The sequence below is a fragment of the Callospermophilus lateralis genome, chromosome 7 (genome assembly GCF_048772815.1).
Source record: "Callospermophilus lateralis isolate mCalLat2 chromosome 7, mCalLat2.hap1, whole genome shotgun sequence".
Taxonomy (NCBI): domain Eukaryota; kingdom Metazoa; phylum Chordata; class Mammalia; order Rodentia; family Sciuridae; genus Callospermophilus; species Callospermophilus lateralis.
Window position 1 is genome coordinate 137,013,813 of NC_135311.1, and position 23,868 is coordinate 137,037,680.

General features: G+C 42.2%; 1 protein-coding gene across 1 annotated transcript in view; it reads right to left on the minus strand.

The window, feature by feature from the left end:
* The window catches only part of Pex14 (peroxisomal biogenesis factor 14), a 136,889-nt gene that overhangs the window by 74,145 nt on the left and 38,876 nt on the right, over positions 1–23,868 (minus strand). Inside the window, exon 3 of the mRNA XM_076861318.2 lies at positions 13,345–13,429. Within this exon, the coding sequence (XP_076717433.1) occupies positions 13,345–13,429 (85 nt within the window). The remainder of the gene's footprint in view (positions 1–13,344; positions 13,430–23,868) is intronic.

The window sequence follows — 23,868 nt, forward strand, 5'->3', positions numbered from 1 at the left end:
CAAACTGAAAAGGACACAAAATTTAAAAACCAACATCTTACTAAAGATAATCTACTCAACAATCTAATTACAGAAAGATTACTTTAAAGGGCTTTAAAACTAAAAAGAATAATTAACAGTAAGAGACAAGAATATTCCCACGCCCTGTGTCTGATGATAGGGGACAGCTCTGAGAAGACAGGCTCCTATCAGAATGATTTAGAAACAAAACACAGGTCCATTTAAAGTTGGGAGGGAAGAGTGAACTGAGGTGTCCAATCTCAGCACAGTTTGGACAGAAGCCTGTGTGTCCTGCCACTCTGTTCACTCAGGACCTCTATGTTGCCTCTGCTCCCTTGAGAATGGAAAGAAGACAGAGCTGGTGACTGATCAGCTCCTCCCTCACCATAAATTTAAAATAAAAGCACAGTATTTTCTGCTTCAAAGACGCAGACACTATAATACGTGTGTGTGTGTGTGTGTGTGTGTGTGTGTATGTGTGTGTGGGCACATGGGTGCCCACACACACATGCCTACCCAACAGATAAACTTATTTTTATGAGACACAGACACAAAAGTGTTGCCTATTAACAACGGCTTGGTAAATTAATGAATTCTATCCAAAGCTATTTTTAAATCTTTCTAATTACAGTCCAATAAGCATAAAATATTTTTCAGCAGAGATTGCCTTATGGTATTCCTTATGTCAAGTTTCAAAAATCCTGGCTTCCAATGTTTTTCAATACTTCTAATAAAACCACGCATCATAAAGTCCCTTTAGCTGAAACTCCCTCATCTACCCCCAACAAATAAATTTTCTTAAAAGAACCCCTCCCATCCCTAAGTAAAGGCCAATAAGCATATAAATACTTAAGTGAATCCCACCATCATGTCCACCCACAAGAATGGGGTCCTAAGTAGAATAAGATAAATCCCATGCTTGTGTAATTCTATCAAAATGGATTCTACTGTCATGTATAACTAAGAAGAGTGAATAAAAAATAAAAAGAGTGATAGCTTTCTTAAAATCATCTCTGAAAGCCAGTGGTGATACAGAATAAATCAATATTTATCTCCTGAATTCACTGGAAGCCCGTCACTACAGTGTTTGTAAACAGTGAAAGACCCAGATCCTTTAAAAAAATGGTTGACTAAATAAGTACCCTTTCCTCACATCCACATGCAACTGGCTCTATACTGAATGAAACACTTTCCTCACCTTGTAGGCTGTATATCTAAATGACTTTGAAATCCCAAGTTAAGCCTTCCATAAGAAAGCAGCTTACAGGATAAATGTGTTTGTACTCTGTTTGGGGGCAAATCTCTTCTATTTGTGAATTTCCCCCACTTTGGATCTCTCCACTAGCACTTATCATCCATCCATTCCCACTTTTCCCATGTGCCTTCCCTTATCACAGAGATTGGAAGGATAAAAGCTGCATTTTTTGGGCCCCTTGGCAGTTAGAGTTCTGGAAGAGAATTAGGTTCCACCAACTAGCTGTGTACTCACAGGCAATGTGGAAAGTGAAAATGAGGCAAAGTACCTGTTTCTGCTGCCTTTGATTGTTGCAAATACCAGCCAGTGGGCAAGCAAGCTATGAGTAACACCTTGGTTTCCTACTGCAGTGCCCAGTCTCCAGCCTCCAGCTTCATGGGGTTCAAGAGGCGATTTTAAAAGTGGAAGCCTTTCAAGATCCCATTTCAAGGTACTGTCACTGTTTTCCTGGGTACCAGAAGACACCTTCAGTGGCAGCAGCAACTTCCCAGTCCCTGGATCATAGCCCCAAGGGCGTGCTCTTGGAGTCGACAGCTCCCTGACCCCAATGCCTCACCAGGACAGGCAGTAGCAGCTCCCCTGGCAAGTCAGTTCTTCAATGTTGTGGAAATTCTTCATTCTCGGAGGTCTGGCCTAGATTTTGTTCCTTTAGCCTTTTCACTAAATGTGTAAGCTGTAACTTCCTGTTCTAAATTCCTCTGCTCAAAATTCCTAGAGGTTCTTATTGTATGAATTTTTATGACACCAATAGTCTAACTTTTTAACATAACATTACAGCAACGGACTCCGGTGGTCCACCTTCTCTATGGGGAATGTGACCTGAGACTCTCAGTGGACAGTATTAAGCCCTATGTATACTATATTTTTTTCCTACACATATATAGTTGTAATAAAATTTAATTCATAAGTTAGGCACAGTAAGAGATTAGCAACTAAGTTGAAGCACAACAATAAAAGGTGAATGTGGTCTCCTCCCCCACCAACATCTTACTGTACACTACTCACCCTTCTGTGATAATGTGAGATAGTACAATGCCTATGTGATGAGATGCAGGAGGTGAATGACACAGGTCCAGTGATGCAGCTTCGGGTTACCTGAGCACAAGTACTTCAGTACCATGACAGTTTGATAATCAGGCCGGCAACTAAGTGATGGGCACATAGGATATACACAGCAGACCCACTGGACAAAGGGATGATTTCTGTCCAAGGAAGGAGTGGAACAGCTCAAGATTTAATTATGTTACTCAGAATGGTCTGCAATTTAAAACTTATGAATTGTTTATTTCTGAAAAATTTCCACTTAATATTTTCAGTACAAGGTTAACTGCACAACTGAATTGCAGAGCAAAACTGCAGGGAAGTGGGGGCTTATGTCATCTTAGAGGATACACATTCTGTTGATGATTACTGTTGTCAATTAAGCCCTCATTTTAGTGCTAATATTCTGCTAAGTACTTTTCATATTATTTTCATTTAATTCTGAGAAGAATTTTCTTCAGTAAATACTATCATTTAACCCCATTTTACAGAAAAAGAAACCAAGATATGATGAGGTTACACATTTCATGCAATATGCAGAACCAGAAAGCAATGAAGCTGGGATCTGAAATCAGGCAGTCTACATACCACAGACTCGCCTCCCAGGCTGAAGTACTGCAAACATGACCCATTATTTAGTCACTCGTAAGACTGCTTCCATGAGGAAAATGTGATGCCTGCATCTTCCTATTTTCTAGACTCAAAATGCTGGTCTACTTATACATGAATGGTAAGAATGTAAAATGGGGGCTGGGGTTGTGTTTCAGTGGGAGAGCACTTGCCTAGTATGTGTAAGGCACTGGGCTCAATTCTTAGCACCCCATAAAAATAAATGAATAAAATAAAGGTTCATCAACATCTAAAAAAAATATTTTTTAAAAAATGTAAAATGGTACACCCACTTTCAAAAACAGTTTGGAAAAAATTTAAATATACTCCTACCACATAATTCCACCCATAAGTATTAACTCAAAAGAAAATGAATTGTATATCCTGACAAAGACTTATACACAAATATTTGTTAACAGTCCTATTTTTGATATTCAAAAACTGGATCTCAAAGTCAAGGCAGAAGTCTGGGCAACTTAGCTATTCCCTGTCTCAAAACAAAAAAGGGCTGGGGATGCTGCTCGCTGATTAAGTGCTCCTGAGTTCAATCCCCAGTACTGCAAAAGAGAGAGAGAGAGAGAGAGAGAGACAGAGACAGAGACAGAGACAGAGACAATGTCTACAATGACAAAAGAGAAAGAAATTGTAGTATGGTCATATAACGGACTACTACTCAGCACTAAAAAGTAATGAACTACTGATACACAAAAAACATGGCTGAATATCAAAATAATTATGCTGAAGGAATAAACTAGACAAAAACAGTACATACGGTATGATTCCAATTATATAAAATTCTAAAAAAAACACAAACTAATTTATGGTGATAGAAGACAAATCCATACTTGTCTGGGTACTGGGAATGTAGGGCAGGAAGAAATTCATAGGGTACTGGGTAATTAATTATCTTAATTGTGATGATAATTTTACAAGTACTTGTATATTAAATCAAATAAAGCTGATTCTTTCTTTTTCTAGTTGCGCGCGCGCGCGCACACACACACACACACACACACCTGGAGACTCGTGAAGCCTCCCTTCACCTCATATATCCCATCCAAAACTGAGCAGTCTAACTTATTCTTTTACTATGTCTGTGGTTCTGTCCTTATTTTCCAGAAAGTTATGTGGTATAGGGCAAAAAACCCTGGTCCACAAACATAAGTCCTACGTCTGTTTTTGTCACTGATTAGCTCTAAATTAACTTCTAAGAGGCCCAATCTGTATAATGGAAGAAAAGAGATGCTCTGAGGTCTAATAAATCATATACTCATTCATTTAACAAATATTTATTTTACCTACTTACTACATATTAAGATTACAGTGAAGATGGGCTGGGGTTCTGGCTCAGTGGTAGAGCGCTCACCTAGCGCAGGCAAGTCCCTGCATTCAATCCTCAGCACCACATAAAAAAAAAAAAAACAAATAAATAAATAAAACAAAGGTATTGTGTCCAATTACAACTAAAAAATAAACATTAAAAAAAAAAGATAACAGTGAAGAAATTAACTAAGATGTGTGAGAGTGTTTCATGAATTGCAAAATTCTTTACAAAACCATGCTATCATTTCTATTTTCCATTTCTACTGCCAAGGCTCCCAGATCCTCTACACCTGACAACGGGCTCAGCAAGTCTTTCTCTTGGTAGCTGGTCTGACTGTTGCCAGGCCAAGTCAGTTTGGATACACAGCCTAGAGTAAACTTCTTTAAGCAGAGTTTCACTGTATTTCAAGTGGCCCAAGTAGTACCATCGACAGTACCTGTTAACACTGGATCCTACAGATGGCTCCTCCCTCACTAGCTAACCCACCAACCTCAACTCTTTTCCTGCTTGCAGACCCTACAAGCCACTCCTGCTAACTGCACATGTGCCCCCCTCACTAATGATGTCCTTCCGACTCTTCTCTCTCTCTGCCCCTCGCTTTCCTCAATGCAAAGCTCTGATCTCCTCAGTAACCTTGGAAAAGAGTGTTCTGACTAGATACTTTAAGATTAAAGACAAAACAAGCAATGTACACATATAAGCACTGTATTTTGGTAGAGGCCTAAATGTTAGTAATTCTGAAACTACATGTGTACTAGGGTTGAACAAATAAATTGTAAAGGGGCAGAGGGGAGAACTGAGCTCCTTTTGAAACTGTTACTGGGGTCTTCCAATTCTAGCCATCCATTCCTTCAGTCCATTCACTCATTAGTCTCAGTGTGGGATGGTGCAGCTGGACACTGAAGATGCTAGTAAAAATGTTAAGACCTCTGCCCTTGAGGAGCTCGGTCTAGTGAGCAGCATTATACTCCAGCTCCCCCCTAATCTGCTTTGCTGACTTTGTGTGTGAGCGTGTGTGTGTGAGAGTGTGTGTGTGTGTGTGTGTGCGCGCGCGTGCGCGCAAACACACTAGGGCTCAAACTCAGGGCCTCACGCATGCTAGACAAAATACCACTGAGCTATACCCTCAGGCCCCGCTTTGTTGACTTCTACTGAACTACTGCTCTTTTTCGTGGACAATATGGATACCATTGATAAGGACTCAGCATCCATTCCTACTTCCTCCTAATGAGCTTTTGGTATTAGAAAAGATAGGTCTTCGTTTTCCTTTCATAATGTATCTAATGTAATAATACTCTGTACCAGATAGGGCTGACTACCCCATCAATAGCTCAGGATCTACAAAGCACCAAGTCAAAACCAAAGAGAACTATAGTACATACTTCATTTGAATACAAATCAGATTGGCTTTCCATTTGTTTGAATGTTTACTTTGAATCAAAAGTTAGATTTATGAGCTGGGTGCAGTGGTGTGTGCCTATATTCCTACCTACTGGGGGAGACTGAGGCAGGAGGATCGCATGAGGAAAGGAGCTCATTGAGGGTCTGGGCAACACAGAGAGACTTTCTCAAAAAAAAAAACATTTTAATTAAATTTACAAACCTATATCCATTCAAAAGATGAGATATGAAGGAAATTCTTTTAAAAAGAAAGCATGTGTTGCTAGGCATGGTGGTGCATGCCTATAATTCCCGCATCTCTGGAAGCTGAGGCAGAGGATCTCGAGTTCAAAGCCAGCCTCAGCAAAAGCGAGGCACTAAGCAACTCAGTGAGACCGTCTCTAAATAAAATACAAAAAATAGGGCTGGGATGTGGATCAGTGGCCGAGTGCCCCTGAGTTCAATCCCAGGTACCCACCCCACCACACACACACACAAAAAAGACAGAAAGCATGTCTCACATAATCAATAATCAGAATGCCCATCCCCTCAAAACCTAAATGCGCTAAGCATTAATAGCAATTTGTTGCACTTTTTTTTCTCCCTTTTTCTGGTGGGAAGAAGGGTGCTGGGGATTGAATCTGGGGATATTATGCCACTGAGCTATATCCCCAACCCTTTTTATTTTGAGACAGGGTCTTCACTAAGTTTTTTAGGATCTCACTAAATTGCTAAAGCTGGCCTCAATACCTGCAATTCTCCTGCCTCAGCCTTCTGAGTCACAGGGATTACAGGCATGCACCACCATTATAGGCTCTCTTTTCTATTAGTAATTTCCTTCTATATATAGTTATGTTTATATTAAAAGTTATTTCCTTCTCTAAGAAACATAATCCCATGAAATTCTAAGTAAGAAAAATATCCTGTAGCCTGCTCACCATACACAAAAATACTCCTTTTAGCATGGCACCATGTTCAACACTGACACATGTTTAACAATATATATCCAAGAATATCTACCAGACTATTCTTTGAAACAGCAAAAGAGAGGAATCAATCTAAATGTACACAAACTTAGGAATGATTAAAGAAAGTATGATGCAGGCAAACCATGGAATACTATGCAGCCAATGAAAAGAATAAAATAAATCTGTATGTATCAATGAATGACAACCAAGATAAAGTGCCAATTGCAAAGATAAAGAGTAAAATACGCCACCACTCTGTTTAAAAAGTGTTTCTATGGGGGAATAATAAATGTTAGTATGATTTTATGTGGCTAGACTATCTCAAATGATACCTAATAAACTGTTAACAGCAGCATTCTCTGGAAAAGAAAATGGGGCTGCCAGTAGAAACAATAGAAACAAGAAGGGAAGACAACTTATTTGTCACTGTTCATCCTTCTTGATTGTTTGCATTTTGGCAGGGGTGGGGAGTAGTGCCAGGAATTAAACTAAAGGGCACTTGACCACTGACTGAGCCACATCCCCAGCCCTATTTTGTATTTTATTTAGAGACAGGGTCTCACTGAGTTGTTTAGCACCTTGCCTTTGCTGAGGCTGGCTGTGAACCCTCGATCCTCCTGTCTCAGCCTCCGAAGCTGCTGGGATTACAGACATGCACCACCATACCCAGTCCTAGCCCTTTTTATTTTGAGATAGGATCCTAATTTATTTTTTCTGTGGAGAGAGGTGAGTACCAGGAAGTGAACTCGGGTACTCAACCACTGAGCCACACCCCCAGCCCTATTTTGTATTTTATCAAGAGACAGGGTCTCACTGAGTTGCTTAGCACCTTGTTTCTGCTGAGGCTGGCTTTGAACTTGCGAACCTCCTGCCTCAGCCTGTCGAGCTGCTGGGATTACAGATGTGCACCACCATGCCTAGCTTGATTGTCTGCATTTTTAAAAGCATGTACCTTACCTTTTGAAAAAGTTAAAAAACAAAACAAAAACATAACACTAAGATACACAACAATGTGACTTTCACCACTTTATTATTCTTTGCAGTATTGTTTCAGGCACCCAAGATTAAGAAAAGAATTCATTCTATGGAAAATATCAAAGTAACTGAGAAAATCCAAAAGAGCTCACCCCTCCCATGCTTCTCTGCCACTTCCCCAAGTGCAGGGTGAAGTGCAGGAAACTGCGGGGCTTGGCCTCCTGGGGCAGCAAGTGCCAGCAGTTCCCTCTGAATGGGGAAGCCATGACATGGCTACTGCCAGCATTCAGCTGGTCTAGCTGCTGTAGGTCTCATCCTGGATGCTGAGAAAAATCTGTGGAGTTCAGACAAGTTTGGATAACAAGGAGAGCAGGAGAATTGATGGGGGGGAACCAGTCAGTGTGATGAATGGGCTGGTCCAGAACAGCAGGTGACGGATGTGCAGATGCAAGACTGGCAGGGAAGGAAGATGGTCCATGCACAACAGATGGATGAAGATGCTCAATCATCCTCAGGAACAAGCATGCGGCTGCCACACGGCCCTGTCTGCTCCAGCCCAGGCTCCTGACTCACCTGCAGGATGCAACCCCCTCATCAGGACAGGGCCCATGGCAGGAAGAGCAGGAGATGGAAGATGCCACCCTAATGCAAGCTAAACTCAGAGCCTATTGCTAGGGGTGGCCTCTTTTCACTTTGCTTTCTTCCTCTAGCTTCCAAAGACACACCAATTTTGTCTCTCTCTGTGGCTCCCACTCCTGAGGAAGGCTTTTACAGCTAGGGTAACCTGTTTTCCAGCCCACTTCTTGCCCACTGTCCTCTCTGTTTTCTCTTCCTCTTCACAGTTAATGACAGAAAACTTAAACAAGTATCCTGTTTGGTTCAAGTTCATGATCAACTAGAACTCCTCAGGTAAGGATACTTGATTCTTTCAGTCATCTAAGACTAACAGAGAATTAAGGGCAATAAGAAAAGCCATTCAACTCCTACCTATTCTCAGAACAGGCACAACTTTCAAAATGACCATGATACATACCCAGTTTAATCACTCCAGCAAATATAGGAGTGCACTGAAATCTTGATGCCATAATCCAGGTCCCCTTAACAAAGGCTCAAAAGGGCCAGACGGCCCCTCACAGTGCCAACACTACTCCTTCCAGCTCAGCTGCAGGAGTTCCAGGGGAAGAGGCAGCAGCCGCAGTCAACAAAAGGGTGGTGCTGGCAAGCCGTCTGCCCCGACCCCCAAGCTATCTGCTGGACCCCAGCTCCAGGAACAAAAGCATTGTAAAAAGATTTCTGGCTTCACCAAGACACCTAAAGAATTAATTATAAAGTAAAGCTGAAGGAGAAAATTAATTTTAGAAACACAAGAGGTTACTTTTTTTTTTCTCTTTCTCCTGGAGATGGGGGAGGAAACACAGTTATTTTCGTTTTCATCCTTGGGGCACAAGCTGGGAGTTGTCCAGTCGATAACCTGGCCATCAGAACAAGGTTTGTAATTAAAAGGTCAGTGACCTGGAAAGCCAGGGCCCCACTCCCAGAGCTTCTCAGTAATGACGGAGCTATTAAATTAAGACTGTTATGAAATCAATGCTAAAAAAGCTTTCATGGTAACGAGATTCCATTCAAGGACATGCAAACTACCTCATGAAATGGACGTAAATGATAAAAAAAAAAAAAAAAGAAAGAAAAGTAATAAAAGAGAGTTAAATTGAAATCTGTGTAAGAATTTACTCCCCCTTAAAATACTCCATCGAGAGTAAGCCCTTCACCTCTATCTACTACCAAGGTTGAGACCATCAGGTTCCTTCCAGCAAGGAGGCAGTTTTGCTACTGGGTTCCACTTCCAGGAACAGAAAAAAGATTAAGATCTAGTTTCACCTTTTAGTATGAGAAAATATGGTGGTATGTTTTATTTGTTTAGTTTTCCTTCCCTACCCTCATCCTGTACTCAAGGACTATTTATTAGATGAAAGAGGAAAAAAAGCCCTTAACTTCAGAAGGGCACAACAAGTAAAAGTGTCAGCCAACATCACCCCCAGCCCCACTCGGCAGACTTCTGCGAGAATGTGATGCTCACCCTGCACTAGAAGCTTGCTCTGTGAATGGCATGCTAGTTAACAGATAACACCATCCCCTCCTCACCCCGTCTTCCTTTGGCTCATCTACATATCACCTTAACCCACCTGGTACTCAGCCTGCTCAACAAGATTGGAAACAGACTGCCTCCAAACATTTTGGGGTTGGACAGGGTGTCAAATCAATATAAGCCTACTGATAAGCATCTCCAAGCTTCTAACTTCCTGGACTGATCCTGTTGCTAATTTTAGGGTCCTCTGGCCCCCTAGACAGGAGCTTGCTTAAAGCCCCAGATAAAACGCATGCCAACAAGAACTGCTTCTATATATAGACCAGTTCTGTGAGGGCTTAAACCCCACACACACCCCAGTCGTCATGTGGCAGCTCATGATCTGCAGAATCGGATGGCTGGAAGGAAAACAAAAACATTTATTCTAACACTCTGAAGGTGAACAGCTGCTTTTCCCTTTCATCCAAAAACTTCCTGATAAAAGGAAGAAATGCTGTAAATTATACAAAATGGCAGTACAAACTTGAAAGAAAATGATAAATGATTCTAATAACTCCATGTTTCTCATTAATGACTCCATATTCAGACTTTAAGGCATCCCAAAGAGATCTCAAAACAAGACAGACCTTTGCAAACCAATGCTTTTCCATTCCTAGCCCACTCCCTCCCCGCCATCCCCACACCCCCAATCAGAAAGCACAATACTTAACCTGTCAGTAACAGAGGCAGCATGTGGCCCGCTCCACGCTGCGCTGTGGTTTCACAATAAAACAAACTCAGCTGATGCGCCTAAAGTAACCCTCATTTTCCACTAACTGACATGCACTACAGGGACCTCAATTTCTATATTAAATATTAAATAATATTAAAAGAAAAACAAAATTGGATTTGCCTTTTCAGGACAGAGATGTTTATTAAAAAAAAAGAAAGTCAAGATTATAATTCAAGTCAATGCTCCATTGCAATTCCCTGAAGTGACATTTGCTAGGAAACGTCAAGCCCACAGTAGCTGAGAGCGCTCCCAAAGCCAGCGCCCCAAACCCACCACAGCAATGATCCTGCAGGGAGACCCCAGAGTGATGGTGCCAGAACCTTGCTCTCTCCTGCCCCTGACGGCCAGTGAGCCAACTCTCTGCCCTTCTACAACTACTGTTAGTTAGGGACAGGGTAGCTGCTCTTCCCTTGTCCCCTTCAGAGATAGTGCCAAGCTGTGCTGGTCATGTAAGCCTGACCCAAGGAATAGCGGAAATTAAAAAAGTGAAGTTTAAATCCACAGAGGGGCTTTTCTTCCCCAGACGCCAATCAAACCTTGGGATTCTCTGCCCAGAAAGGGTCCTGCCAGAACTTACCCTATTGGGATTCAACTCGGAAATGGATAATTACCAACTGAAGCATCATTTTAGAGGATAATGGAGATGGGTGATTAGCTTCAGTGATTCTGGGTTTAAGTACAGGGAAAAACTCCCATGGTTCTCTTTAGAGAAAGAAGGGCAGGGTAGCGTCTCACGGCTCCCCAAATTCTAAAAACTCCAAGCCAAATTTGGGTCCACTCCATCAACAATATTCGTCTCCTTCAGGTCCCTGCTCACACACTACCCTCTTAGAGACCAACAAGCCCTGTGTGTGACCATCCCACACCAGCCCTGGTGTCCCTCATCCCCTCACTCCCTGCTCTGTCCCTTGGCACTTCCATTTGATATCCCACAGATTCGCTGTTCCATTTGTTCACTGCCTGTCTCAGGACTGAAGCTCGGCAAGGGCAGGGATTCTATCTGTTCTGTTCTAGTACATCCCTGTGGGGGAGAGCAGGGCATGGCACAGGGTAGCCACTCCCCTTGGGTAAACTGATTGATTAATCAGTTGGGTAAGAGCAACAAATAATAATTGCACCAAACGGTTTCCTCTCTACAGTAATTACGAGCCAAGTGACTCAAAAGAAGTATTATTTGGTCCAGAGTTTCTCTCTCTCTCTCTTTTTCTTTCCCTCTCCCAGTCAGGGATTTATTAAAATTAAACAGATTAGATGGAGCTCCTGATACTAAAACTGCTCAGCAAAGCCTGCGGTGGGGAAGTGCCGAGCAAACACCAGAGACATTTGTCTCTAAATTGCTCTAAATACCTTCTGCAAATGAAATTCTAACCCAGCTGCGTTTGAGAGAAAATGAGGACTAACTGGTCATTGTCGGTGGAAGAGAAGATCAGACAGTTATAATATTGCACAATATACTGGGCTAAGGATCTCTGGGCAACCATAGATTTTGTCTCAGGTTACCCCGGGTAATCAGCTCAGCTTTTAGGCTCAGCTTTCCCCTGCTTCAATGCTTTGATGAGAGAGCTGAAATCCCTAAGCTTTTATGATTAATTACTCCCCATAGGTACACATATTTCAAGGAAAAACTCTTTTATGGCATGATGCTTGCCGAGTGGAGAGGCCAGCCAGCACACTCCAAATTTTAATAATCTCCTAATGACGGGTAAGTGAGACACAGCCAGAGAGCACACAACGCCCTCACCAACTTCATCACAGGGACCCAGCTTTGGGGCTGCTGCTAAGCAGCTGCCTGTGAATGAGACATTTGGGCTTACTGTGCCCAAACCTTGTGAGCAGGCCCTGGGCTGTGAGCAGGAGAAGGGATCAGCAGGATCTTACAGCACCACTTTGGTGGAACATCATGGAGCAGCCCTAGGAAATGTCACCAAAACATTAAATCATCTATTCCAGGCAAAAGTGACTGAAACACCAGAATTTCGAGGCCAACACTCTAGCTTTTTTTTTTTTTAATTTATTTTTTAGTTAAATTTAGACACAATATCTTTATTTTATTTTTATGTGGTGCTGAGGATCAAACTCAGTGCCTCACGCATGCTAGGCAAGTACTCTACTTCTGAGCCACAACCCCAGCCCCCCCAACACTCTAGCTTCTAAAGAAAAAAAAAAAAAAAAAACAGGTCTTTTTAGGAGGGGGGGAGGCTTAATTTTCCCCTCTTATGTTACATAAAGGCCTTTAAACAACTTCCTAGATTTCCATAAAATTAAATATTCCAAGAATGAAAATTCCAGCTTCTTTTTTGGTTGGTTAGTTGGTTGTTTTCATTTCACAAAAAAGAAAAATATCCTAAATTCCAACAGAACCAGAATAGATTCTGTTTCAGACAATATTGAATATGTCAGTATCCATTTTATTCCTGCTTACAGAAGTACCATAAACCAGTAATTTACCACTTCAATTCGCAAATCAGACTGACCCACAGCTTGACCTTAACCTGACCTTGTTCAGTCAACTTGTTCCCCTTGTCCTTCACTTTTTTCTTCCTCATTCCTTACTGAAGCAGCTGGCCTCCTAGAGCCAGGTTTCTGCAGCCTGGGTTGCTGACAGAAGACGGGACCAGAAAGCAGAAGTCTTCCAGTCTTACTCAACAGACCAATTCTGCTATGAAAGCTCCCTCTGCCAAGCTGGTCTTGGCCTTATAGCTGGTGCTTAATTAACCAAATCATGTAACCTCTTTGCTCCACTGCTAGGAAAGAAATCTGCATTCCCCAAGTGGGGGTCATCTCACTCCCACTCTCCAGGCTTAGACAAGAGGACTTCCCCGGGCAGGCTGAGAGCCTTCATCTCCACAGCACCCACTTCCACATTACAGCCTCACCCGCCCCATCCTCAGCCCCTTTCTGCAGGTCACTCTGCCTGGCTGGGGAAACCTGTACCTTTCTTCTTAAGGAATGCTCTCCTGGTCGCAAGTGGACTCTGGCGAACCCGGGAATTCTGTAGAAACTTCACTGCTGTGGCAATCTGGTGGGGAAGATAAAACAGAAAAGAGTTAATTTCAACAGTCTGAATTTCAAGATGAAAATCCTCAAGTTCTCAGGGCCACAGAAACAAGTGTGCGACTTTCATAAAATGTATAACTAGTTATTTCTTAGGTTTAAAATTGACCTAAATGTACGATCAGGTCATTCCCAAGTCTTCCTGCATCTGAGTGATCAAATATAACCCCTCAGCTTACATTCTCAGACCTGCAGTGTGTCTTTCCTGTCTTCCCTGTTCAAGCTGTTTTTTTGGCCACTCACCCAGTCACTACCCTTGTGCTATGCAACCCTCTTTCCGAAGTCCTCCCTTTCCCACCTCTACCCGACTATGCCCCCCCCAACCCACACACACACACCCCACCACCACCACCACCACAGCAGTCCTTCTAGAGCCTGTTCTGACTTCTCGGAGCATTCCCTAAATAAGCAAGCTCTCTCTCATCTCCCTCTTCTCATTCCTCAGTGCTGTGGTGTGTGCATATAACTGAAGGTGTGATGACACTGTCTTCGAATGTCAGGCTGCCTCCCTGGCCACACTCTGAGTGAGTGCTGAGCACTTACCGGCCAAAGAGGACTGTATAAGAGATGACACATGTAGCTGTCACACCAGTCCCTCCTGTGCAGCACAGCTGGAAGAGCCATCAAAGGGCAAAATTTGGGGTTCCCTGGCTAAATGCTGTAGACTAACAGATCATCTCCCTACCTCTGGTGAGGAATATTATTTAATGAAATCTTGTCTACAAATAAGCCAAATAGGGGATGGAAGGGAGACTCCTAAAGGCATTAGTCTCCACTGTCCCTCAGCACCCTTGAGGCACACGTTCACATGGCCTTCTGCCGCCCAAGACGCAAGGATGGGAAGCACCAACCTGCCCCTGGGAGGAAAGGGGGCTGTTTTGAATGAATGGCTCTGTTCAACTCTTGAAAACCAAAAGAATAATGGTCTCCTGTTACAGGTAAAGCCAACAAGCCCCGCAGTTCACTCTTAAGCCTTTGAAAGAAAACACTTCTCAGGAGGCAGATATAAAGAAGTTTTCTATGATCCCTAAAAATAAGGGAGCAACTGTAGCGATTCAAACAGCACTGGGACTGCAGACAAAATGCAAGTTATACATCATCTTCTTCCCCACATTTTAAATAAATTTAATCCTGAGAGCAGACAGAACAAAAGATAGGAAGGTAATCAGAAAAGGGGTGGGGGCAGGTGCAGAAAATTCCCTTATTTTCCTATAACCTCTCTGTGGGAGGCTCACCCTAGACTTCTTCCTAAAGGATGAGCTCAGTGTCCTGACCTTCCTGACCTGGGCCTGTCACCCATAAGACATACTAATATTCCTTGACAGCCACAGTCATCTCCCTACAGTTCTTATCTGTCCTCCAACATTGTGAATTCACTGAACATGTTCACAAACCACAAAAACAAACAGACAGTTCTGGACTAAAGAAAGATCAATGCCTGACCTTCTAGAATCCCAAAGTTAAATGCCCACCCCTCAGCCCCTCAACCAGATGGCCTCATTGCACCAAAATCAAGCAAAATCTAACAACATCTATAATAGTGGCTCATTTTAATGAAGAGATGGAAGAAGGACAACAGGAAGGAAAGAAAGAGAAAAGACAAAAGGGAAGAAATAAGGAGGGAAAGGGAAAGGAGGAGGCCATAGGACAGGAGGAGACAAGACAGAAGGGAGGAGGGGGAAAAAGGAAAGAAGGGAAAAAACAAAGGAAGAGAGAGGCCCACGCTCTGTAAAGAGAAGGATAGGTACATATCACAGGCCCCGGTGGGTCAACACCAATCTGCACTGCTCAGATGGCTCTGGGATAATTGTTCTTCACCAAGAGGAAAAAATGCACCTTCAACACACAAGAAAATGACAGTATTGGTATCATGTGGCAGTCTCTGCCGCTCTGATGTGTGTACCAGGTGTCAGAGGAAATGTGGATGAACAGGTCTTACGCAGGAGGTGCAAACAGCACAGCTTCTATCATTCACCCTCTCCCGCATCCTCCCAAAATTTCCCATGACAGAAAGAAAACAGAACCCCACTACTAAAATGCACGGGTTTCACCTTGCTTTTTTAATATAGTCCTTGGTATATGCATTTCTGGTCAGAGAGCAAAGTTCTGATGGGTTTAATGGTGCACTCAATGCAGTGCTTGGCGCATTCCATCAATTTTTTTTAAAAAATTGCATCTCTTATTTCTTTAAATACATTAATCAGCCTAGTGTAGGCAAAACGGATCCATCGGACAATGCAATAAACATGAATTATCATCTATCCAACACGCATAATGGCTTAAAAATACATAATAGCAGGTGTAGTTTAAATGATTAGTTATTACACCTGTGGTGGGTCTGATTCAATTGGGAAAAATCATCTTTAATAGGTTAAAAGGTTTAGATCACCATGCTTTCCTTAAAGTGGCTGCAGAGAGGGAATGATGGAGTGCTCTGTCATTAGTAATTCATTTAAGAAAAACGTGGGGGATATAGCAAAGAACAGCATAAACGAGCGAATCCAATTTAAACATCAGGTAAAGTAGAAAACACCTTTTAAAAAAGCAAGATAAATGAATTTGGAAGGGAGACGAAATTGACGTATTTATTTTAACGGGAATTTGACAAAGTCCCGGCACACTTCAAACTTGCAAAAATATGAACAATTTCTTTTAAAGTTTCCATTCACTAATTTCAAGTCATATAAAATAATACTGCCGAACACCTACATAAAGTGTATTTGGGGCTTGTTTATGTTCCTCTTGATCTTTGAAAATGCAGGTGACAGGCAAATCACATATTTAACAGCATGGATATCACTATACCAGATGCAAAAATATAAAGCACCCAAACTAATAGCCTCCACATAATGTGCTGAATAAGAAAGATACCAGATAAGCAGCTACATGCAAGCATGAACATCCAAAACCTCTCTCCTCCTTTCACTTACTACTTCTCCAGCTACTCTACTCTCCTCCCTCCCCCACAAGACTGGGGCTACGATGAAGGGGAAGGACCTGTCCAATCTAGAATTTTATAGCTCTGTGACTCATACATCGATAGTAACAGATTTCCCAAAATTCCTTACCCATAAAGCTAAGATCTTCACCCACTGAATAACTGACAGGGTGATGCTTTGGGCCTTTCACCAGCCTATTGTTGGACACTTTTCATTAACTTCATAAAGCAATTCAACTGACTTTCCTCTGTAGAGGTCCAACACACACAACATGCTTTTGTTGGATTCAATGATGGGGTGCCTGCAGCCTGTTCCATATTATCGTTTGATTTTCTAATTAGACGATGAATGTGACTATTCATGGGTTATATTTGTGCCCAACTAAATTACATAAATTCAGGCCAAATCTTCCGCCTCAATGTCAAAGATGTAAAACGGAGACAGGAACTTTACTGCGCATGTTGTGGGAGTGCAGCAAGCCAGGGGGAATTCTAGTGCAAAGCTGATGCCATTGTTGAGCCACTTGCTGGAGTCCATGATAAACATGGAATCGGCTCTCCTCGCCCTCCCCTTGCAAGGCTGTGTTCTTAATAAGTGCACATGGAGTTACGAGTAGCTAGTTTAATAAAAATAAGATGAACTCAGAAGAAAACAGAAGCAAAGTTTCCCACTCCCGAAACCCCTCTGGCCCTATTGTCTCTCCTCCTGTCCCCACCCCAAGCAAAAGAAAACAACCCTGCCACCACGAACTCCACAATTTTAGGAAAATTCGGTAATTTTTACTTTTTCTCACTTTAAAGGTAGAGGAAAAGACTGAGATACACAGGAGAGGAGTAAAATGTCTTTGTAATCTGTAACAATGGTTATGCTGGAGTCCCTAGGAGCAGTCTGGAAAAAAAAGGGGGGGACTTCGGGTTGAAAAACATCTTTGGATTCAAGATGACTGGCCAATTGAGAGAGATTTGTGTTTGAGAGACGAGGATTTGTAACTGTATAAATCAATGGAGTACAGTATACCCAGGGGTTATCTGCTATGAACTACGCACTGTTAAATGCATTGTGTGGGGTAAGTAATCCCTGGTGGGAAGAATCCAGGTTCCTGACAGTCTTCACTGAAGAGATGCTTCCTATGTGTTTTCCATTCTCCCACAAAAGACCCGCATGTCGTAATCTTCAGAGCACACACTTTATTTTCTACACGAGGGGGACAGGAGAACAGAGCCTGCCTAATAACAAACCTGGGGTTTGAGGGAGCCTTAGCACTTTGCACCTGACATGTAAACCTGATGCATTGTCTCCGGTGACACTTATTTGGAATGCCACCAATTCCAGCACTCCTGTGTACTCTATACACATCTATCTCCTAAAATGTGAGCATTCATTAGCCATTTTAAAATATTAAAAATATTCAAAAATTAATGACACTATCGACCAGAGCCAAGTCCTTTTTAACCCAGGGAGATCGCAACTAGAAGGCAAGGGAAAATGACCAAGATGAGGACCTGAAACCCCACTCCAGCGTCGCGACCATGCGCTGCTCACAAGATTAAATTGCCTGTGAAAGGTTCCTCCGCTCCTGCTCTAAAGTAGAAACCCCAGAATCCTGTTAACAAGCGTTAGACCAAAGCCAACTCGAGTTTTAACAAGGGTTGACTTTAAAAGCCACACAGTGCTGAGAAGGAGAGACCCTTCTTGAAGCAGAAATGCTGCATTTTAGTAAGAAATCAGTACTCTGTCAGGAGTTCCTTGACAAATATGGTCATCGGTGGCACAAGGAAATAGTTGCAAAGCAGCTGTTAATCAGAGAAACACATCGTAGAACGCTGATGCTAGCACTTGTGAAAAAATGCAACGGGCTAATTATGAAGCTATATATCTCACTAAAGAGCCCGCATTCCCTGAGATTCCAGACAGAGCATTCTCGGATCCAGGGTCCTAGGACAACAGAATTCTGGGTTTTCTGCATCCAGTTTCCTCTCTGATCTAACATTCACAGCCCAGGGCTTCCATTCTTTCTCAATTCCACACACTCTCTTTTTAGCTGGGGCACAGGCTGGAGAGGGAAGGAAACAGGGGCAGTCACAAGTCACATTCCAAGATGCTGCACAAATTTATCCAAAAAGTGACAGATCCTAAATGAGAGTATAAGAAAACTCTGTGAGAAAGGAAATATTGAATCACACTCTGAGTGTGGCAGGAGGGCAAGTGTGTGGGGGCTTCACTTGAGGAGCGGCTGCCATCAAAATCAAAAGAAATAATAAAGAGCAGCAGCAATAAGTGAACGGAGATGATTGTCTAAAATCTCAAAGAAGAAAGGGAGCTTCCAGAAAGCAGCTCTCAAGAGTGTGGAATCCAACTCAGGGAAGCCCAGGGTCTCAGAGTTGGGTAGGACGGGGAAGTGAATATGCAAAGAAGCTCAGCCAGCCAAAATTCAAATGGTCCTCTGCAAGGACAAAGAGGAATGTGCTCCCCAAAACCAGACCAGTGGGAGAGGGCAACGCAGCCCACTCAGAGCAGAACCACTGGAATGGCAAGAGGGGAATAACCTTGAGGTGGACAAGAAGCTCAGGCAGCCAAAGCACAGTGCCAAAGTGCCCCCTAGCCGGAGCCAGAGGAGGCGCAGACCAGAGGCGTCCGCTCCGCTAACTCACACAGCCCAAATTAAGTGTTTTCACTCAGGGAAAATGAAATGTTTTGCAAGATGAAACAGAATGAAAATTGAGGTTTTAGGTAATTACTAGTTGGCATTTACATATCACGGGCTGGTTCAACACCTATTCATTTTCCTCTTTTATTTTCAATTTTTTAAAATTGCTCATTAAAAATGAACAGATGACAGTGACAGGATTTTTTTTTTTTTTTTTTGGTACTCTTTCCCCTTCTCTGAGGGTTAACAAAACCAAGAGGTACTTTTTAGCCCATTTATCTACAATTAACACACATATGCGCACACCACACACACACACACACACACACACACACACACACACATACACCGGTATGTTCCATTTACATTTTGTTTACAGAAACCAGAAGTTCAAAACTAGTGAGTTGTACTTGAGCTAGCCCTGAACCTGGGGAGGAGTGAGCTCAAAAGTGTGTGGCACACAAGGAGTTAAAGGAAAGCGTGTCTCTTTCAATTGGAATTTCCTGGTTTTGGTCATTATGTCCTTCCCATTGTTGATTTGGGTTACAACCCTATACTAATTAAGCAAGTGGGCCCTAATTTCCTTTGTTTTACTTTCCTCTGTCCTTTTGTTTTTCATATAAAGAAATAAAATACCTCTGGTAGAAGTGCACAAGAGTTGGCATGATAGAAAATGATATATTTTAGGGTCTATTGTATGAATCTGTATTTAGGGAATTCTAAAGCATGCATTATTGACCCTAGTCTCTCTTAAAACACATTGATATATGAAGTAAAAGCCTTTATGAAAAGTGGCAACTTCACATGAGCAAAAACTACCTTTCAGAGTAAAATATCTCTGCCATCTAAATTTTTTTTCTTGGCCCTAGTTAAAAATATTGCATGAACGGCTTGCCAGAATGTCATTGTTTTGTTATTTTATTGAAGTAGTTCTTCCAGAAATGTATGTGGATATAAAAAGCTTTTGAAACCACCGCGCACTATTTAATATCAAGTGATGGTGATCCTAGGGACGGAAGGATGACTTTGGAAAGGTTTTCCCGTCCAGCCAAGCACTTTGGATGACACGTTCCAGCCCAAAGGGCGCTGCAGGGCCCGGGAGGCAGAGCTGTAGAGGGGTGCTCCACTGTACCTCCACTGCAGAAGAGCTGGAGAAGACACGCTTGCTGTAGAGGAAATGAAAACCCCTGCTTCTGGGTTGATGAGATCAAAGTTCCTTTTTAGGAAAGGTTGAGAAGGAAAAGGATTTTCTCCTTCAGGGAGAAAGAAAAGCAAATTTAAATGCCTTGTCCCCATGCATCCCCACCTGAATTTAGATAGCAGTCTCTCTAATTTTTGATGCAACCAACAAAGCAGTTACCCAAAGAGGGGAGAAAAAAAGGATGACATTTGCCTTTTCCTTGGCTTTGAAATCCAACTGGCAGCAAATTGTTTGAAGTCCTGTTTAGAGAAGAAACTGTAATAGCCTCCTTACTGAAAAGAGGAGGAAAATGCCATTACACACGGATCACGGTAGCAGTGACCTCCGCAGAGAAGGCAAACGAGCTGGCTGTAAGCCGGAGTTTCAGCTAGTGTGCCAAGAACAGAAATAAAAGGTTTATGTGCCAGAGTCGAGTGGCAAGAGTTGGGCAGTCTGTCCCAGGAGGTACCAAGGAAAGGCAAGAAGCTCAATTTCCTAATAGTGTTTTTCGGCAGCTCTCTGACTGCTCCTTCTTCCAGTTTCCCTTGGTTTTATATTTTCAATATTCCTCTAATTTCCCTGCACTGTTAAAGAGGAAGCAGAGAGCACTGGGCTTCATGTTGTAAAATTAATGAAGGTGTCAAGCTGTTGAGTTGAATCACTCCAAAGGAATGTAATGACTCAGTGTCCAAGATGCTCCCTAGGAGAACTGTGAGCTCACACAGTGACGGTGGCTGGTGACTCCAACGCTAAAAATATGTGTTGCACAGTCCCCAGGACCTTCCTAATGAAATGATACCACTGCTTCTCATTCCTAGCCTCTTTCTCTCCACTACTGGCAGAATTTTATGCCTTCTCGAAGTTACTTCTCCACTCCTGGGCCTAGAGCACTGACTGACTTCTTTTGAAGTCAAGGCCAGAGAGAAACTGGTGACCCACTAAGCTATGGGATAATTAGGAAGAGAATAAAAGGGCTGGGGTTGTGGCTCAGTGGTAGAGTGCTTGCCTAGCATGTGTGAGGCACTAGGTTCAATTCTCAGCACCACATAAAAAAAATTTTTTAAAAATAGAAAGGGAATAAAAAACAGCAGCATCCTGGACAGCGGCCACCTCAAGCATCAAGTCATCACTGAGGTCAGACACTGAAAAGATGACCTCCAGAATATATGAAGCAGTGCCCCGTTCCTGAGGATTTGGCACCTTCTGCTTATAGGGCAAGATGGGCTCCTGAATTCCAAAGAAGATAAGCTCCAGACCAAGAAATCTGTCCTACTGTTACCAACATGTGCCACAAAACAAAACTTCTGAGGAGTCATTCACAAGATATCCTACCAGATATCCCATAAGAAAACTGGAGAAAAACTAAAGATTACCAAATAAATTTGAGTACAAAAAAAGAACTAAGTGGGGCACGTGGTGTGCCTCACATTCACATGAAACAAGTCGGTGACCACCTCCGATTTTCTAAGAAAGGGGTCTCTTATGTAGATCCCACCTCTGTAGCCAGTTTCAGAAGTAACGTATCTATACAAAATGTGTAACCCAGAGAATACAAGCTAAGCCTCTAATGAAAACAAAGAAAATACCATCTTTTTTTTTTTAATACATCTTTTCAGAATCACTGAAATAAGGACTGTGGAACAGTCAAAATTGTACCCACAGCTGGGCTTGGTGGCACACATCTGTAATCCTAGTGATTTGAGAGGCTGAGGCAAGAGGACCACAAGTTCAAGGCCATCCTCAGTAATTCAGTGAGGGTCTCAGCAACTTAGCAAGACCCTGTTGAGGGCCCTGGGTTCAATCCCCAGTACCAAAAAAAAAAAAAAAAAAAAATTGTACCCACAGAGTACAACATTAATACCAAGGTACAAATTTGGAAGAAAAACTCAGTCAAGAGATAACAAATCAGCAGCTGCTCTCATAAACCTCAATTTAGAAATTTTCAGCTCAGCAAGGAAATCTATCACACACAGGAATAGTCCTGTCCTCATGGTTTTGAACCATTCAGCAACCTTTCACTAAACATCATAAACATTCCTGTTAGTAACAACCACAGCTACCGATAAACAAACACGCACTTTAAAATATAAATGATTCCACAGAAGCCAGAGCCATCTTGGCCATGAGACTCTGCATTCTACTGTCAATGGGAAAATGTAAAGGAGTCTACCAACTGCAATACTGAGCAGGTGATATACTTAAAAGTAACACAAAACTTACACAATTCTCACCATTAAGCCAATCAGTTCTACTGAGCTTCCACCTCCCGGGCCTCTAAATCAAGAGTAACTCATCTCAAATTCCTCCCAGCTCTGTCTGGACAACACAGAGAAGTTCAATTTTGTTATAAGAAAGGTGATGAACCACCATCTTGCTCTGCAACCTTCTTGGTCCCTGCGCCCACTCAAAGGGGGAGACACTTGGAAGTTATAAAAATCCCTAATGTCCTCGATTTAACACAAGCTTCCTGAGACACAGCTTATCGTTTTCTGCTCCTTGTCCTTTCTCTCTCTTCTTGCTTGTTTAAACACATGGACACGGAGTTATTAACTTTTACAGGAAAGACAAATAAAATAATGTGGAAGCAAGAACGCGGTGATGTCAGGCTGCAGCTAGCACCACTCATCTGTGGGAATCTGATTAGCGCTCGAGTGGCAGAGCTACCTGGAAAAGTGCTCACAATCAAATAAAAAAATGATACCAAAACATTAACCTGATGGCTAAAAACTCCACATTTAAACAGTTAAAGTAATAAAGGAGCTTTTATTGAGTATTTTTTATATTTCATTATACCCCAAATTGACGAGGACTCCCGGATACATTTTCTAGACTTTTTGTTCCTCAAATCAAATGCTGTCTTGGACTTTTTTTTTTTTTTTTTTTTAACTAAACGGAAACAGCATTTCTTGTAAATTTGAATGAGAGGATTAAAGCTTCTCCTGCAATAACGACACCAGCCTTAAAAGCAAACAGCCAATCGCAGTCACAAACAGAAGCCTCTTTGGTTTATGTACTTTAATTCTGAACCTGCTCATAAGCCAGCAAATAATTTTTCTCCATGATATTTTTTTCAACCTTCCACAAACATCTACATTTCATCCTTTACACATTTATGTTCAAAATCAGTAGGAACAGAACTGATATAGGACAGAAAGCCGGCTGGGTCTCAAGAAACCCAAGTGCTGAGTCTGATCCCAACACTAACACGTCATGAAACTTGGCCTCCCACACTTCTACTCTGTGTCTCTGATTCCTTCTGTTCTGTAACATGGTTAAACAGATGACCTTCAGCACTCCCTGGCTGTACCATTTTATAATTTCTCAGTTGATCCTGTGAGGCAGTCTATATTATGTAGACCAAGAATATGGGCTTAAGTCAAGGAAGGGCAAGGGCAAGATTCAGCTTTTCCAGAGCTCTGCTGTCCAAGTTCATACCCAATTCAATACAAGAAAAAAAATCAACAGAGAGAGGGGAGAAGAGAAGGAAAGGGAGAAGAAATCACTGTCACACATGCCAAAAAAGGGTATTACAATTCCATATATTTTACACATAGAGAAGCTTTATTCACACCATTTATTTTATATACAAGCTTAGTTATCTTGTGTCCAAACACAGAAGATTAAATGCTGCAAATGAG